This window comes from Lichenostomus cassidix, chromosome W (assembly GCF_008360975.1).
Source record: "Lichenostomus cassidix isolate B80296 chromosome W, HeHo_3.0, whole genome shotgun sequence".
Taxonomy (NCBI): domain Eukaryota; kingdom Metazoa; phylum Chordata; class Aves; order Passeriformes; family Meliphagidae; genus Lichenostomus; species Lichenostomus cassidix.
Genome location: NC_139510.1, coordinates 6,344,925 through 6,360,504, shown reverse-complemented (window position 1 = coordinate 6,360,504; position 15,580 = coordinate 6,344,925). Strand labels below are relative to the sequence as shown.

Here is a 15,580-nt window from a genome sequence, read left to right as displayed (position 1 = left end):
AATGCCAATGACGAGTGTAGAAGGATCATCAATGCCCTACCGGGGGATCCTTCTGTGCAGGAGATGATGCGAGCTTGTGCCAGGGTGCAGTCAGAAAATCAGGGAAAAATCGCCTTGGCTGCATTTTTGTCCTTTGATCAGGGACCCTCTGATCAGGGACAAAAACAGCCCAAATCTGGGACAAACGGAAATGGGTCAAATCTAAACAGAAAGAAAATTCAGGAAAAAAGGGAAATTCAGGGACCGAGACTCATCAATGTAAGAGGTGTGGTAGGCCAGGTCACACTTCAGACTACTGCAGGTCACAGTACCATGCAGATGGTCGACCCCTGTCGGGAAACGTGAAGAGAGGTGCAAAAAGGGGGATTTGCCCCCCATCACATCAGTTCCCCCAGAACAGGGTGATGGCCCAGGCTTACCCGGTGAATGTGGAAGAGGCACCAAAGGCTCAGCCCGAGTCAACGCCTACACCGCAGCAACAGTCGTCTTAGAATCTGACGAAGCCCACAGGGTTCCCTTGGAGGTGGACGGTTCCCTGGATCAGGGGACTGGTGCACTGCTCATGGCGGGGCCTGAAGCCACTAGCCAAGGGATCCTGGTTCTTCCAGAGTTCATAAATGCTGATTTCAAGGGCCAAATTCATGCTACGGTTTCCACGCCTGATCCCCCTGTCACCATTCCTGCAAACACTTGTCTAGCTCACTTGTTGCCTTGTGAGTCTTCTGTTCCCAGGGTAGACCAGCAAGCTGGCGGAGGTGACGGCACTGAACTGCCAGGACTTCCGCAGGTCTACTGGGCTGCATCTATCTCCAATGAGTCACCACAGATGACATGTACCCTCATCATGCCGAAAGCACATCCGCATCAAATTCGAGTCCGAGGTTTGATCGATACAGGTGCTGATGCAACAATCCTTTCCGCCACTTTGTGGCCTCCTACATGGCCTTTGTGCCTAGTGGGACTGAATATCGCAGGGTTGGGAGGAAGAACACAGAGTCGATTGAGTAAGCGACCTATGTTGGTGAAGGATCCAGAGGGACACACGGCCTCCATTCGGCCTTATGTCACTCCAGCTCCAGTGAACCTCTGGGGATGGGACGTGTTGGCAGCTTGGGGGGTGCAAATCATGACAAATTTTTAATAGGGGTCACTGTGTGCAAGGGCGCACTGTATTCCACACTATCTTTACGATGGCTGACCAAAACACCTATATGGGAACCACAGTGACCCCTGCCAAAAGACAAGTTAGTCGCCCTTTGTCAGCTGGTTCAGGAGCAACTGAAACAGGGACACATAGAACCTTCTACCAGTCCCTGGAACACCCCAGTTTTCGTGATTAAGAAAAAATCGGGGAAATGGAGACTGTTGCAAGATCTCTGAAAAATTAACGCAGTGATGGAAAGTATGGGGAGCTTACAGCCTGGCATGCCTTCACCCGCAATGATTCCCATAGAGTGGGAAATCTTAATCGTTGATTTGAAGGATTGCTTTTTTACAATCCCTTTGCACCCCAATGACAGACCAAAGTTTGCCTTTACTGTGCCTGCAATTAACAATGCGGAGCCTGCAAAGCGATTTCAATGGAGAGTGTTACCTCAGGGCATGAAAAATAGCCCGACTATCTGTCAATGGTATGTCGCGCAGGCCTTGTCCGGAATCTGTGAGCAGTTTCCTGAGGCACTCTGCTACCATTATATGGATGATACCGTGGTGGCAGCAGCCACCCAGGATGAGTTGCGGAGGTTACAGCCTCGACTGCTCAATGCCTTACATTCCTATGGGTTGCAAGTGGCCCCGGAAAAGGTTCAACAACAGCCTCCTTGGAAGTATTTGGGAGTCAAAATTTTGGATAGAACCATACAGCATTAAGAGGTGCAGTTCTCAGACTCTATTAAGACTCTGAATGATGCCCAAAAGTTGCTAGGCATCATCAACTGGTTATGTCCATATTTGGGACCGACCAATGCACAACTTTCCCCACTTTTTAATATTTTAAAGGGGGACTCTGACCTAAAGTCACCTCAGCAATTGACTCCCGAGGCGCGACGAGTGCTGAATGAAGTGCAGCAAGCTGTTTCTGCTCATCAGGTTTATCGAGTAGATCCCTCTACTGATATCACTGTTTTCATTACTGCTCCAGACCTCCATCCTACAGGTATCATTGGCCAGTGGAACAAACAATGGGATGATCCTTTGCACATCCTGGAATGGGTCTTTTTGCCGCATCAGCCAAAAAAGACAGCACCCACATTGTTTGAATTGATAGCCTGCCTGATAACTAAATGCCGATATCAGTGTTTACAATTGATGACAGCTGATCCTGCAATGATTGTTGTTCCGGTATCATGGGACAATTTTGAATGGAGTCTTGCTAATAGCGTGCCTTTGCAAAGTGCACTGCAGAATTTTTCAGGGCAGATTGCTTATCATCTGCCCAGTCACAAATTGCTGCAGCTGGCAAATTCAGTCAATCTTACGTTGCAGCCAAAGAACAGCCGGGTGCCAGTTCACGGACCCACCGTCTTCACGGACAGTTCTGGGAAAACAGGAAAGGCCATTGTTACCTGGAAGGAAGGATCTGAGTGGCAGGTGCTGAAAGGCCACGAGACAGGCTCTGCTCAACTGGTTGAATTGAAAGCAGTTGCCATGGCTTTTCAGCGGTTGTCTCAGGTGCCTTTGAGTCTGGTCACTGATTCTGCTTATGTAGCAGACATAACCAAACATTTGGATTGTCCACTTCTAAAAGAAGTCAATAATGCGACTCTGTTCTCTCTATTGCGAACCCTGTGGAAGGCAATTCAGGCTTGAGTGCATCCGTATTATATTCTGCACATTCGAAGCCACACCAATTTACCAGGTTTTATAACAGAAGGCAATGCCAGGGCTGACATGCTAGCCAACCCTGCATGGGTGGCACCTCAGCCTGACAAAATTGCACAAGCCAAGGCATCACACAATTTATTTCATCAGAGTGCATATACCCTGCAGAAGCAGTTTCAATTGATGCCAACAGAGGCTCGTGACATTGTCAGTGCTTGTGCTGACTGCCACAGACTCGCTGCTCCTCTGCCACCAGGGGTAAACCCCAGAGGTCTAAAGGCCTTACAGTTGTGGCAGACGGATGTAACACACATCCCTGAATTTGGCCGGGTCAAGTATGTGCATGTGTCTATTGACACTTTCTCCTTAGCTATGTGGACAACTGCTCATACTGGAGAAAAAAGTTGTGATGCCATTGCCCATTGGAAATTAGCCTTCTCGGTCCTGGGGGTGCCAGCCACTGTGAAAACTGACAATGGTCCTGCCTACGCCTCACAGAAGATGCTGCAGTTCTTACATTTATGGGGTCTAGACCACATATTCGGTATTCCGCATTCTCCTACTGGCCAAGCCATTGTGGAACGCGCTCATGGTACTCTGAAGCATGTCTTGGAAAGGCAAAAAAGGGGAATGCATGGGGAAACACCACAGAGTCGATTGGAGAAAGTTTTGTACACAATCAATCATCTTACGGTGCCACCAAATTCGAATAATCCTGTGATTTTGAACCACTTTCTCTCATTGCAGTCGTCAGGCGAGTTGCGTTTGCCCTGGGCGAAGGTATGGGTACAGAACCTACTTACGAACACCTGGGAAGGCCCACATGAGCTTATTGCTTGGGGTCGTGGGTATGCTTGCGTCTCCACAGATACTGGGGTACAATGGCTGCCTGCAAAATGCGTCCGCCCTGACCTGCGGCTCCCGAGACCGAACCAGCAACCTCAAAATGACAACCAGAATGCAGAACACCAACCAAGTGATCCTTCTGATGATGACCAAGAAGCCAGTCCATCCACAAGCAGAGACTGAAAATTATTTATGGAGTCAGAAAGCAAGGACTTTGTGTGGCTAGCACAGGTTTTTCCCATGAGAAATTTTCTTGTGTTTTATAAATAATGATAAAGTTTGGATGTTGTTGGAACAGTGTCCCAGAACTTGGGCAGTGCAGGCCTGGCCAATCAGGCCTGGGGGAAGGCTTCTGACTGACCAATCTGGGTGACTTTTGAGAACTCTATATATGTGATGAAATCAAAACAATAAAGGTCATTCCTTCTTGCCACTGAGAACTGGTGCCTTCATTACTCTGCTAGCTGCTCAACAGCGACAACTTTGAATGCATGTTTTGTTGAATTACAGATTTATATGTAGAATTAGGTTTTATATATGCTCTATCCAGGGTATTGCAAGGAGTCTCTTTGACCACCTTAAATCAGCATTTGGTTCGGGCTCTGTTCGGTGGCTGGCCACTGCCAGACAGACCCCTTCTTGTGTTTCAACCAGGCTCTGTTTGGTAACTGGCCATTACCAAGCAGATCCTTCATGCTGATCCACTGAGGCTCACAAACAATGCCTTCTGTTCTCAAACAAAAGGGGGAACTGTGGCTAGCACAGACCTTTCCCGTGAGAATTCTTTCTCTCTTCTTCCTGTGTTTTATAAACAAAGATAAAGTTTGGATGTTATTAAAACAGTTTCTCAAGATGTGGACAGTTCAGGCCTGGCCAATGGGCCTAGGGGTATGTCCTAGGTTGCAATATAGATGTAGTTAAGTATTCTATTACTACCAGCTGTGGGCCGTTAGCTGTTATCACCTGCTAATGACCCACCCCCGGATGACAGGCAATGGGCCATCAGAGACGCACCGTGTGACTCATGGACTTATCTCATCCCATTGTGGGATGCTCCACCCAGGAGGAAAGAGCCAAGCATTCCCACCTGGATATAACCTGGCCTTGGAACTGCCTGAGCTAGCCCTGTCTACTGGGTTCCCAGAGGACAAGAGCTACCACTGGATCTTCAGCTGGAGACTAGACCTTCACAGGATCACCGCTTCAACTGGACTACTTCAGTTGGACTGCTACCACCACCCTCACAGGGTGTTAGGTTGTATCTGACTTTGTCAGTGCTTTTTCCTTGTATTATTTCACTTATTTTTAATTTCAGTCTTGACTTGTGATCTCCCACTGGTTTGTTTTCAAACCAATACAGGGGAGGTTTTGAACTGACCAATCTGGGTGACCTTTGAAAGTCTATATAAGTTGGAATTAATTAATAAAATCTCTCTTTATGTCACACTGAGAACCTGGACTTCTTCTCTCTGCTAGCGGTTCAACAGCTTCACTTCCATAGTTATTTTAAACTGGTGGAAGAGTCCCTTGGCATTTTGATGGAAGGTGTTGTGAGCTTCTCTGGCTTTAATGAATTCGCTCAGTGGTACTGCTACGGAAACCAGGCAATCCGCCCTCTCGTTGCCTTCTGCAAGGCCTTTTGACCATTTGTGGCTTCGTATATGAATCACAGCATAGGCACATTCTCGCTGATAAATTGCAGCCTGCAGCTGTCTCAATAGCTCGAACAGCCGTTTATTTTGGCAGTCTTTGAGTTGGGCATCCTCGATACGCTGCACTATGCCTGTGACATACATGGAGTCAGAAACTACATTTAACTCCATAGAGTGCCAGTTCACAAAGGCCCAGACGACTGCTGCCAGTTCCAGGGTTTGCAGTGAGTCTTCTTCTTTCGTGGCTAATGTGTGATGATGCCACTTGCCGTCTTGCATCCAAGTTGCCGCTGCACGCCGAGATTTCTTTTCTGCATCTGTAAAAACTGTTACTGCATTTGGCAATGGGCACTCGCTCCTTTTAGGTATTGTAATCCAATCTTGGTTGCTCACCCAGCGCAGGGTGGTGGGTTGCAGTGGTTCCACATTAATTTCCACTGCCTGGGACAGCAGGCTAATTTGCAGCGCTTGCGAATGCTGAAGGTACCACTCGAGATCTCGTAGTTTCATTGGTAGGTAAATAGTTTCTGGCTCTTGGCTTGTTAACTGTAAAATCCTGGTGCGGCCCTTCTGGATCAATTCTGCTATGTTTTCAACTTTTTGTTGAATTGTAGTTTTGGGCTGAATGCTGGTAAACAGCCATTCTAATATTTTCACCTTATTCTCCCCCTTTTTATTTTTGCACTGCGTCAGTGCACCAAGGAGTTGTTTTTTGCCGTTTAAAATTGTAAGGTCCACGGGAATGTCTGGGTCGCAACGGTCGACCCAGCGCTGTGCGATCTGTGTGCCAATTTTCTGAATAATCTGCTGTTGCACTGGGGTGGAATGCACTGTCCGTGCTGGATCGGTGCCTTGTAGCAATGGTCGCAAAGCATCAATGTCGTCGTTTGAGATGCCAACAACTGGATGTAACCATTGAATGTCCCCCAGGAGGCGCTGTGCGTCATGTAACGTCTTCACCTGAGTGTTAAGCTGTAATTTTTGTGGTCTCACATGCCCATTTGTTATTTGCCATCCCAAGTATTTCCAAACAGGGTTATGTTGGATCTTTTCAGGAGAAATGATTAGTCCGTGTCTGCTTAACTGCTGTTGCAGCATGTTTTCTTGGCCGCTAGTAAAGGCTGAGGCTTGGGCAAATAAAATGTCATCCATGTAGTGATAGATCAATGTTTCAGGCCATGCCGTGTGAATGGGCTGGAGTGCATTGGCCACAAACAGCTGGCACAGGGTGTCGCTGTTGAGCCGCTAGCAGAGAGAAGAATCCAGTTCTCAGTGGCAAGAAGGAAAGACCTTTATTGTTTTGATTTCATCATATATATAGAGTTTTCAAAGGTCACCCAGATTGGTCAGTCAGAAGCCTCCCCCTAGGCCTGATTGGCCAGGCCTGCACCGTCCAAGTCTTGGGACACTGTTTTTAATAACATCCAAACTTTATCTTTATTTATAAAACACAAAAGGAATTCTCATGGGAAAGACCTGTGCTAGCCACAACAGGGTGGGGCTATTTTTCATTCCCTGTGGCAGAACAGTCCATTCAAATCTTAGGAAAGGGGCTTCTCTGTTAATCGTCAGTAGGGTAAAAGCAAATCGTGCAGTGTCCACTGGATGCAGTCGAATTGTAAAAAGGCAGTCTTTCAGGTTAATGATCAGCAGGTGCCATCTCTCAGGAAGCATGGCAGGGTTTGGCAGTTCAGGCTGGAGGGCCCCCATTGCCTGCATTTGTGTATTAACTGCTCGCAGGTCATGTAACAGTCTATACTTGCCGGATTTTTTCTTGATGACAAAGATGGGTGTATTCCAGGGGCTCATGGAAGGTCGCAGATGTCCTTGTTGCAGTTGTTCTTGCACTAAAAGCTGTGCTTGTTCTAGACTTTCCCTTTTTAGCAGCCACTGCCCTATCCATACTGGCTTGTCTGTAGTCCATGTGAGTCGGATCGGGAAAGTCCATCCGACAGCGACCGCTGGGGAAAATGCTGATTGGTTAACACAAGTCCTAGTTGATCTAGCACATCTCGGCCAATTAAGGCATTCACTCCTTTAGGTAAGGGCATGATGGTTACATGGATCGTAGCCACTCTGCCTTCAATGGCTACTTGAATTGGGTCGGAGCTCCGCTGCACGGAAACTGAACCTCCAACACCTTCGATTCCACTCAAGGTGTGGTGATGCGGCCATTCTGTTGGCCAGCAGGCTGTGGCCATGATCGTAATATCTGCACCTGTATCAAGTAGCGCTGGCAAGGTTTGAGAGATATCTCTCCGAGTCCAGGTAGTTTCCACAACTGGTCATTCCATCAATGGAACTGTTAGCATTGCAAGTCCTGTAGAGCCAAATCCACCGGCTCCTCAGTTCACGAGTGCTTCGTGTTGTTGCATCTGTGTGACCATTTGTGGGAGCGGAACAAGCTGAGCTAGTCTGGTGTTTTTAGGAATGTAGATGGGGGGAAACATAGTTTGCACCATGATGTGAATTTCACCTGTAAAATCAGCATCAATTACTCCTGGTAATATGAAAAGTCCTTTTATGCTAGCAGACGAACGGCCCACTAGAAGCGCGCCCACAGGTTTGTTGTCAATGCACAGTGGGCCTTGAATTCTAGTGGGAATTTTCACAGGGCACAAATCGGTGACTGTTACGCCTACTGCTGTTGCCAGGTCCAGGCCGAGGCTTCCTTTTGTGGCAGGCCGAAGGGTGTTTGCTGATCGAAGGGGTTGGCGGCGGGCGAGCTCATCTGCGGAAGCGCAATCGTGTATGAAGGCTGTGCTGGTAGGGTAGTTGCAGGTGAGAGGGCTGGAGCTGCTATTTGTGTCAGAGCGCAGCGGCTGGAGGCGCTCTTCTTCCCGTTTCCCGACCGTCGGCAAGCTAGCGTAGCATGGGCGTCGCTGTTGCAGTTGTCACACCAGACTGGACCCTTACACTGCTTTCTTGTGTGTCCCTCAAGCCCACAACGATAGCACTTTATACTTTTCCCTGATTTTGTCCCACCTGCAGACAAGCTAAGGGGTCGCAGTGGCCCTAAAGCAGCAAAGACTTGAGTTTGCGCTTGGGCTAGCTTCTCTCCTATCTTATCTCCTAACTTATCTCCTATCTTATCTCCTAACTTATCTCCTATCTTATCTCCCATAGCTGTCACCAATTCTGCTACAAACGCCTGGGTACCTACTGGCACGTGACTCATGCGTTCTAACATCATCTCTAGGGTAGCATCCATAGGCAGTGTGACAAGAATGCTTTTTGTTTGCTGGTTACAATTTTCTGCCACACACTGACGCAATAATGCTCCTGACATCCATGGTTCTACCCCAGCAGTTATCATTGCAGCAGAAACTCTGTCAACAAAGCTAGCAAAAGATTCATCCTTTCCTTGTTTAATAGACATATAGGACGGCGTGGGGGGGGCGGTGTGCACTCTGAATATAGCATCTCGTGTGGTCCGCATAGATTCTAACAAAATGTCTGGACCTGTTTGCATTTGCTCAACAATTGTAGACCACCACGCCTGGCCCATTAACTGTTCTGGATTGACCCCTCGCAGGGGGTCATTTTCCCCCCGTGGCTGATTTGCCGACTCTTGGCACAGCTCTCGCCAGTGAGCTTGCCACAAAAACTTTTGTGATTGGGTCATAATCATTTTAATAATAGTTTTGATGTCTTCTGGGCACAGTATATAATTTCCCCAAATATAATTCAACATCATTCTTGTGGGCTCACCATGCAGACCCGATTCAGTAGTTGTGCTACGCAGCTGCGTGAGCAGCTTCCAATCGGTAGCAACATGGGTCGCTTGCTGCCCACCCCCTTGCAGTGGCTCAAAAAATACAGGAAATGCTTGCTCAACTCAACTTAGTAGTGTAACTGTTTCTGCAATTTGTATATCACCTTCTTGTACAGCTTTTTCTGCAATGTTTTTCCAATTAAATCTTCGCTTGCCACTTAACCGGCTATCATTCTGAAGAGCTTGCCTGAGGGGAACATAATCCTCATCAGGTGGGGGAGGTGCACTGGGCCATTCTTCCGAGCCCGATGTACCGACAGGGTTTAAATCAGACGTAATACCATGCTTTGCTAAGGATCCCTGAACTCCTAGCACTTTACACTTTCCCGCCGGGGGCAAGCTGGGTGGATCTGCGCCCATGCCAAGCATGCCCGGGGTGGGACGCTCACCCTCTGCAACCCCTTTTCCCGAGTCAGAATGCTCCCCCCCGACATCTGCTCCCAGTTTCTCAGTGGCTACAGCAGCTATTTTCTTTTTGGCTTTAAACCGCTGTAAGCAATTAATCACTTCTTTCCACAGCCTCCCTAATTTATTGCACATCTTATCACCCTCTAGCAATCCATCAAACAAGATATCTCCAACCTTTCGCCATTCGACCTCCTCAAATACTGAATCAGGGTCGGCAAAAAACCCTTGAGCTTTCCCTGCAGTAACTAAAGCAGCTAAATGTTTTAAAGCATCTTTGCTTACTCCGCGCTTTTCTAAAAAGCGTAATAATAAATCTTGGGCTACCTCTGTCTCCATTGTGGTCCAGCTGGGTTTAAAGTGTCGTGGTTGCCGCCGTCAGAGCGCACCGCCGGGGCATCTCTGTATATTCCGCGGTCGCCAAGGTCAATGCAGCTCACCGAATTGTAGCCCCCACGGTAGGCAGGTCTTGATCGGCCTGAGCCCTCGGATCCCCCCCCTAGCAGGGGTGAAGATCTTGGCACACCGGCACTGCTCCGGTGCCTCTCCGTTCTCGCTGCTTTCTGGAACAGGGTGCTAAACTCTGCTACCAGCATCCGTGGTGATCGTCGTCGTTGGGGTCACCATTTAATGAGCGGCGAAAGGAAACATGCAGCAGTCTCAATGTGAGATATAAGGCAAGCTTCGTTTATTTTAATGCGTGTACTCTTTTTATACTGTTACAGTGCTTATATTTATTAATCACTAATCTACTCGCTAATTGCAGCAGTTACAGCTTACATTTCTTTCACATTCCATTCCCACATCTACAGGGTTTTCCCCCTCATTCTTTGTTAATCAGAAGTTCTCTCCCATACATTCCTTACACAGCTGCATCTTCTTGATATTTTATCATGAAGTGTTCTCAGGGAAGCAAGCTACTGCGGCTTGTATATGGCCTGACTGCTACTTAGCCTAACACTGATCTTGCTCGCACAAACCTTCTAATAATTCATGTCCGTGATCTTGAAGCCATTGTGTAACACCCCCTCATTCTTCTTAATCACAAGTTCCCTCCTGGTACATTCTTTACGGTACTCCCTCAGAGCTCAAGGGCACAGCTGCGCTTCCCGGTACCTTTCTCATGGAGCATTCCCAGGGCTCAAGCACACTACCGCGGCTTGTATGGCCTACTTTAGTTAACAATGGTCTTGTTTGCACAAACCTCCCAAGGATTCATGACTGCGATCTTGAAGCCATTCTGTGACAGCAGAGAAACTGTCTGGAGAGAGAGAGACATAAGTAAAGAGTATTTGTAGTAGAAGAATTGTGGTGATGAATAGATTTATGGACCTGCTCTGTGGACTGAGAAAATACCCCACACCCTGCCCCCCTACCAGAGCTGTTGGTTGGAAGGAGGAAAGGGGGTGAATAAAAATGTGTTCGTAAGAGGGAGGGGGGTGAGTGAACAAAATAGTGTATGAAAAGTTTATTTTTGCCTTGCATTTATCCTCCAACTCTGTTAGGTAATTAAATCACGTTGGAACTTTAAGTTTGGAGCCTGTCTGCCCTTTCTTCCGTGTGTCCTCCTACCAGTGTCCTGTCTCACTTAACTCATGAGATTGGTGTGTATTTTTACAGTTTTTTTCCTTTCCCCTCTCCAGCATATCTGCAACAGGAGAGAAAGCCGGAGTGTCAGCGTTTAGTCAGGGTCAAACCCCGACAGTAAGATAAAGGCATTCTTTCCTTTTGTCCTGCTTTGAAAGACAGGTGTCTGCTAAGGAAGGCAGGAACCTCCCTTGGAATAAAGAATATGATTCCCCCTTCCCTCTGAATTATTATAACTTTCAAATCAAGGGGCTTTCAGGCAAAAATATGTAATAAAGAATAACAGTTCTTTACTAGCATTTATAACATGGCAAACAAGCAACAACAAACAAACCAGAAACCCAGTAACAACCTTCTCTGGGCTGTCGCGTACCCTTCCCTTTGGTGCAGTTATAGTCACAGCCAGCAGAGGCGCTGTTGGGCTCCTGGCTGAGCAGGGCAGGTGCAATGATTCCCCCGCGGCTGCAGGGGGCGCTGTGGTGCGAGTTCAGTGGAGTCTCCCCCTGATGCAGTAATGGTGGGAGAGCTGGATGGCGGGGCAGGCTGTAGCAGGGACCTCAGAGCAGCAAGCTGGAACAGCAGGGCTGGCTCTCCCGAGGTAGCAAGCAAGAGATAGCAGGGACTTCGCAGCTGTAGCAGGAGTCACAGGCATCACAGCAGGCACAGGGTGTTGGGTTACAACGTAGCAAAAAACTGGGAGCAGTAGCAGAAAAACGGAGGGGGTTGAGCAGGGAATCTCTCCCCTGAATAGCTCACCAACGATGGCTGGTCCCTGGGTCAGGCTGTGCAGAGTGGGGCGGCTCCCAGCAGGGGATGGGGTATCCTGGTCCCAGGTCCTGGCACAGCACGCACCAGCTCTGGGCTCCCGAACAGCAGAGAGGCAGAGAAAACAAGCCAGTAAGCCCAGATCAAAGTACAGAAGGAGAAAGAAACAAAATGAAACAGGCAAACCAGATGTGCAACAATATCTCTGCTCCAGAGACCCTGCTTCCTGGCTGCCCAAATTTCCCGCATGTCCGGAAAAGGCAAAGTTCCCCTTGTCTCCCCCAACTCTTGCAGGAAATCTCGGGCTGGCTCCCACTCATTGTGATATTGCTGGGGGGGGGGGGGGCAGCGACCATCCCAGACACAAAACAAAAAAAAAAAACCACCAAACAAAGATGGGATGGGATAAAGACATCTCCAAGACACCTTTACTTTAAAAGTGTTAATTGTTAACCTGCTGGTAAGGCGCAGCAAAAGCTTCACAGGGTTGGGTTTAAAGGTTCCTAAGGTGGGAAAAGGGAAGGGTTAGAGTCCTTTCTAAGGGAAAGGTTAGAGTCCCTTCTAGGAGTTCCTAAATGGTATTTGGTTATAAGGGGAAACAAAACCTTGAAAGCAGTATCACAGGTGTTACCGCTGGGATGTATCTTGAAACACTGGAAACAAATTGTGGGTAATCCCCTTACATGAGAAAAACTTTTAAAATATTGTAATCAGTGGTGGCCACTTTACACATTGGAAGATCAAGAGAAGTGGCCTAAGGACGGAACCTGACATTATTATACCATATTGCAATTACTGTTGTTTTGTAGAAGAGAGAATAGCTGGGAAGAAGTTCCTTATGCTGTCTTGTTTTTCACTATAAAAAATCATCCAGAATGGCAAAAGAATGGGAGAGGACTCCCTCACTTGTAAACAACTAGTTAAATAATGTATTAATTTCTGGCTGAAGTATACTTTGGCAATTTGTACTGTAATAATTGGCGGCTGAAGTATATTTGGCAATTTGTATAGAAAGGGGACTTCTTTGGAAAAGGGAGTGTCCCCCAGCCAGGGAAAATCAGACAGGAAACCTAAACCCAGGTCTTCAAGCCATCAAGATCAAGACCTTAAGTGAAGATGAAGAATCCCCCTGAAGGGGACCAGGGGAATCATCCTCAGCTTGGCCCCTGGTTACATTATCTCTGCGAAATGAAAAGGTAATTTTTTTTAATTGGTACAGGAGCAACTTATTGAGTACTGACTATGTGCAGAGGAAAACATGGTTCGGAACTTGTAAGCATTGTGGTTGCAACAAATAGGAGAGAAAACTGGCCTTTTTTACAACTATTTCTATTTAAATTAATAAAACAGTGGGGGACACATGAACTTGTATATGCCGGAATGCCCAATCCCCTTGTTGGGGAGACATTTATTGGGAAAAATGGATGGTCAAATAACTTTCCAGGATGGGTGTCGGGGTTTATTGTTCCATGCGAGGCGAGAACAGCATGACACCAATGTGATGCAGAGAGTCGTCTACCTTTATTTGCAACAGCGCTTCTTCTAAAGCCTTTAATCTTCCGTACACGCGCCACGGAACTCTACATATGGTTCGTACATGAGCCATGCAATTATACAATTGGCTATAAGCAATTAGCACGAGCTAAGCACACATTATATGATTGGTATATACTAAAACTGCAATTTCCTGCTTTTGGGCAATATATCCTGTTTTCTGTCTCCAGCTTCTTGCTTTCTTGCAGCATCAGCAAAATACTTCCTCTTATCTATCCTGCAGCATCAGCAAAATACTTCCTCTTATCTATCCTCAATGACTTTTACAGGTCTGTTAAGACAGACCAGGCCCCAACATCTCCCCCTTTCCTTTCAAATAAGCTCAGTGCCCGGTGAATAACCATGTTACAGCACTGTAAGGCACAGCACAGCAAAATCCCACCTACCAAAAGGAATAGCACCAACATTAGTGCTATCTTACAGAGGTCCTTCAGCTAGCCAGTAATACCCTAGCCACTGAGCCACCCATAAATACCCAGCCCATCAGATATAATTAACTGGTGGGTAAGGGACTGCAACTCTTTTATCTGCTTGTGTATTGATTTTGAATGATCCGAGAGATTCATGCAGCACATACCCTCAAACGCCTCACATCCATGCCCCTGCGCTAACAAGAAGAAATCTATAGCTGCTCTGTTTTGTAGGGTAGCATGTCGAACGGAGTCAACATCAGTCAACAAACTGCTAATAGCTGTGGCAGCACAGACTCTTTCCCATGGGAATTTTCTCTTCTTCTTCCTGTGTTTTTATAAATAAAGATAAAGTTTGGATGTTATTGAAACGGTCTCTGGAAAGATAGGCAGTTCAAGCCTGGCCAATCGGCCTAGGGGGAGGCTTTGAATTGGCCCAATCTGGATGACCTTTGAAAGTCTATATAAGCTCTAAAAATTAATAATAAATTCAGATTTGTGCCACCTGTGATCTGGCCTGGTTCTTTCACTCTGCTAGCAGTTCAACAGTGACAAATAGCTGCTGATGTGGCATTGGTTTGTTTTGCTAGCCAGCACCCTAACTTTTTTAATGTGGCTAGGGCCTGAGCCGATGCAACTCCGGGTGCAAAAATGGAGGATGCGATTATCTCTCCATTGTTCCAAAACTCAACGTTATTGTTGCAGTCAGCCTGAAACTTATGCACGCTTCTTTTCCCTTGGGGATGCTGCCTGTTCATGTTGAGAATCATTGACGCGTTCGGTGTTAGGAGGGTTAATCGTCCTATCGAACAGGGGTCTCCCCTGATTCTGGAAGGGACACCAGCCCATACACGGTCCCTGCAAATAAAAAAATATCCTAGGGGTAACTGCAAAGGGTGGGTGGTTGCTTTGGAAACGTTTTTGGACACATAACCTCACCAAGAGCCATCGCGGTAAGCTAGCAAGCTAGAATTTACATTAACAGCTGAGCCATTGCTACCTAAGGTTCTACAAGAAGAGCTTGACCAATTAAACTTTACGCAGGCATCCATTTGGACCGAGCCCAATAGTTCCAATTCTTGGGGCTCAGTTGGGGCAATTGGCAAATAAGGCATCCAAGCGTCCCAATTGTTCACCGTGCTATCGATATCAGAGTTGCTGCATGTGGGCACCGTGCTGGGACAGGGCCAGTAGTCCGTCGGTACCCCCACTAAACATGTAGAAAACGGATTACCCGGGGATGACAAGGCTAAGCATATGGCATCTTGATTGGTAAGATTTGCCATAGTTATCCATATGTTAGTTTTTGGTTGGGGGGCTACCCATTGGGTCATTCCTACTGCGAGCGTGCTGAGAAGCACGATGATCTCTGTGACGACGCCGTGCCCACCTCCTACATGCCCCATCCCACTGGCTTTCGGGAACAGAATGGGTAACTGGTACAAAAAGGTTCCAGTGACACTGGGCTTGTAAAATCACAGTGTCTCTATTTGCTCTGGCTCGTTGTATTGTTACTAGTACCTGCCACTTACGTAAAGCTTGCTTCCTAGCTTCTATGTTCTCAAATAACCGTATAAGGTCTTGATTGCTCAAAAGAAAATCTTCAATAAACTCTCGCAAGGCTCTCAGCGGATTATCTTGCTCATGAAAGCGAGAACTACAGGCCATGCACAGCCACTCTCCAATAAACACCGCCACATTTACCCAAACCTTCTTCTTACATTCCCCACACAAAATTTTCAGCCACTTCTGCTTTGCCCCACACT

General features: G+C 47.2%; 1 protein-coding gene and 1 pseudogene across 1 annotated transcript; both read right to left on the bottom strand.

Moving 5' to 3' along the window:
* Positions 1-7,956: 7,956 nt before the first annotated feature.
* Positions 7,957-9,685, bottom strand: LOC146425396 (endogenous retrovirus group K member 8 Gag polyprotein-like). Its single transcript, XM_085041445.1, has 2 exons — positions 9,676-9,685; positions 7,957-9,146 (listed from the first exon to the last, which is right to left on the bottom strand). The coding sequence occupies exons 1-2, from the start codon at positions 9,683-9,685 to the stop codon at positions 7,957-7,959; spliced, it is 1,200 nt and encodes a 399-aa protein (XP_084897571.1).
* Positions 9,686-13,853: 4,168 nt separating this feature from the next.
* On the bottom strand, positions 13,854-15,220 carry LOC146425395 (uncharacterized; annotated as a pseudogene).
* Positions 15,221-15,580: the final 360 nt, after the last annotated feature.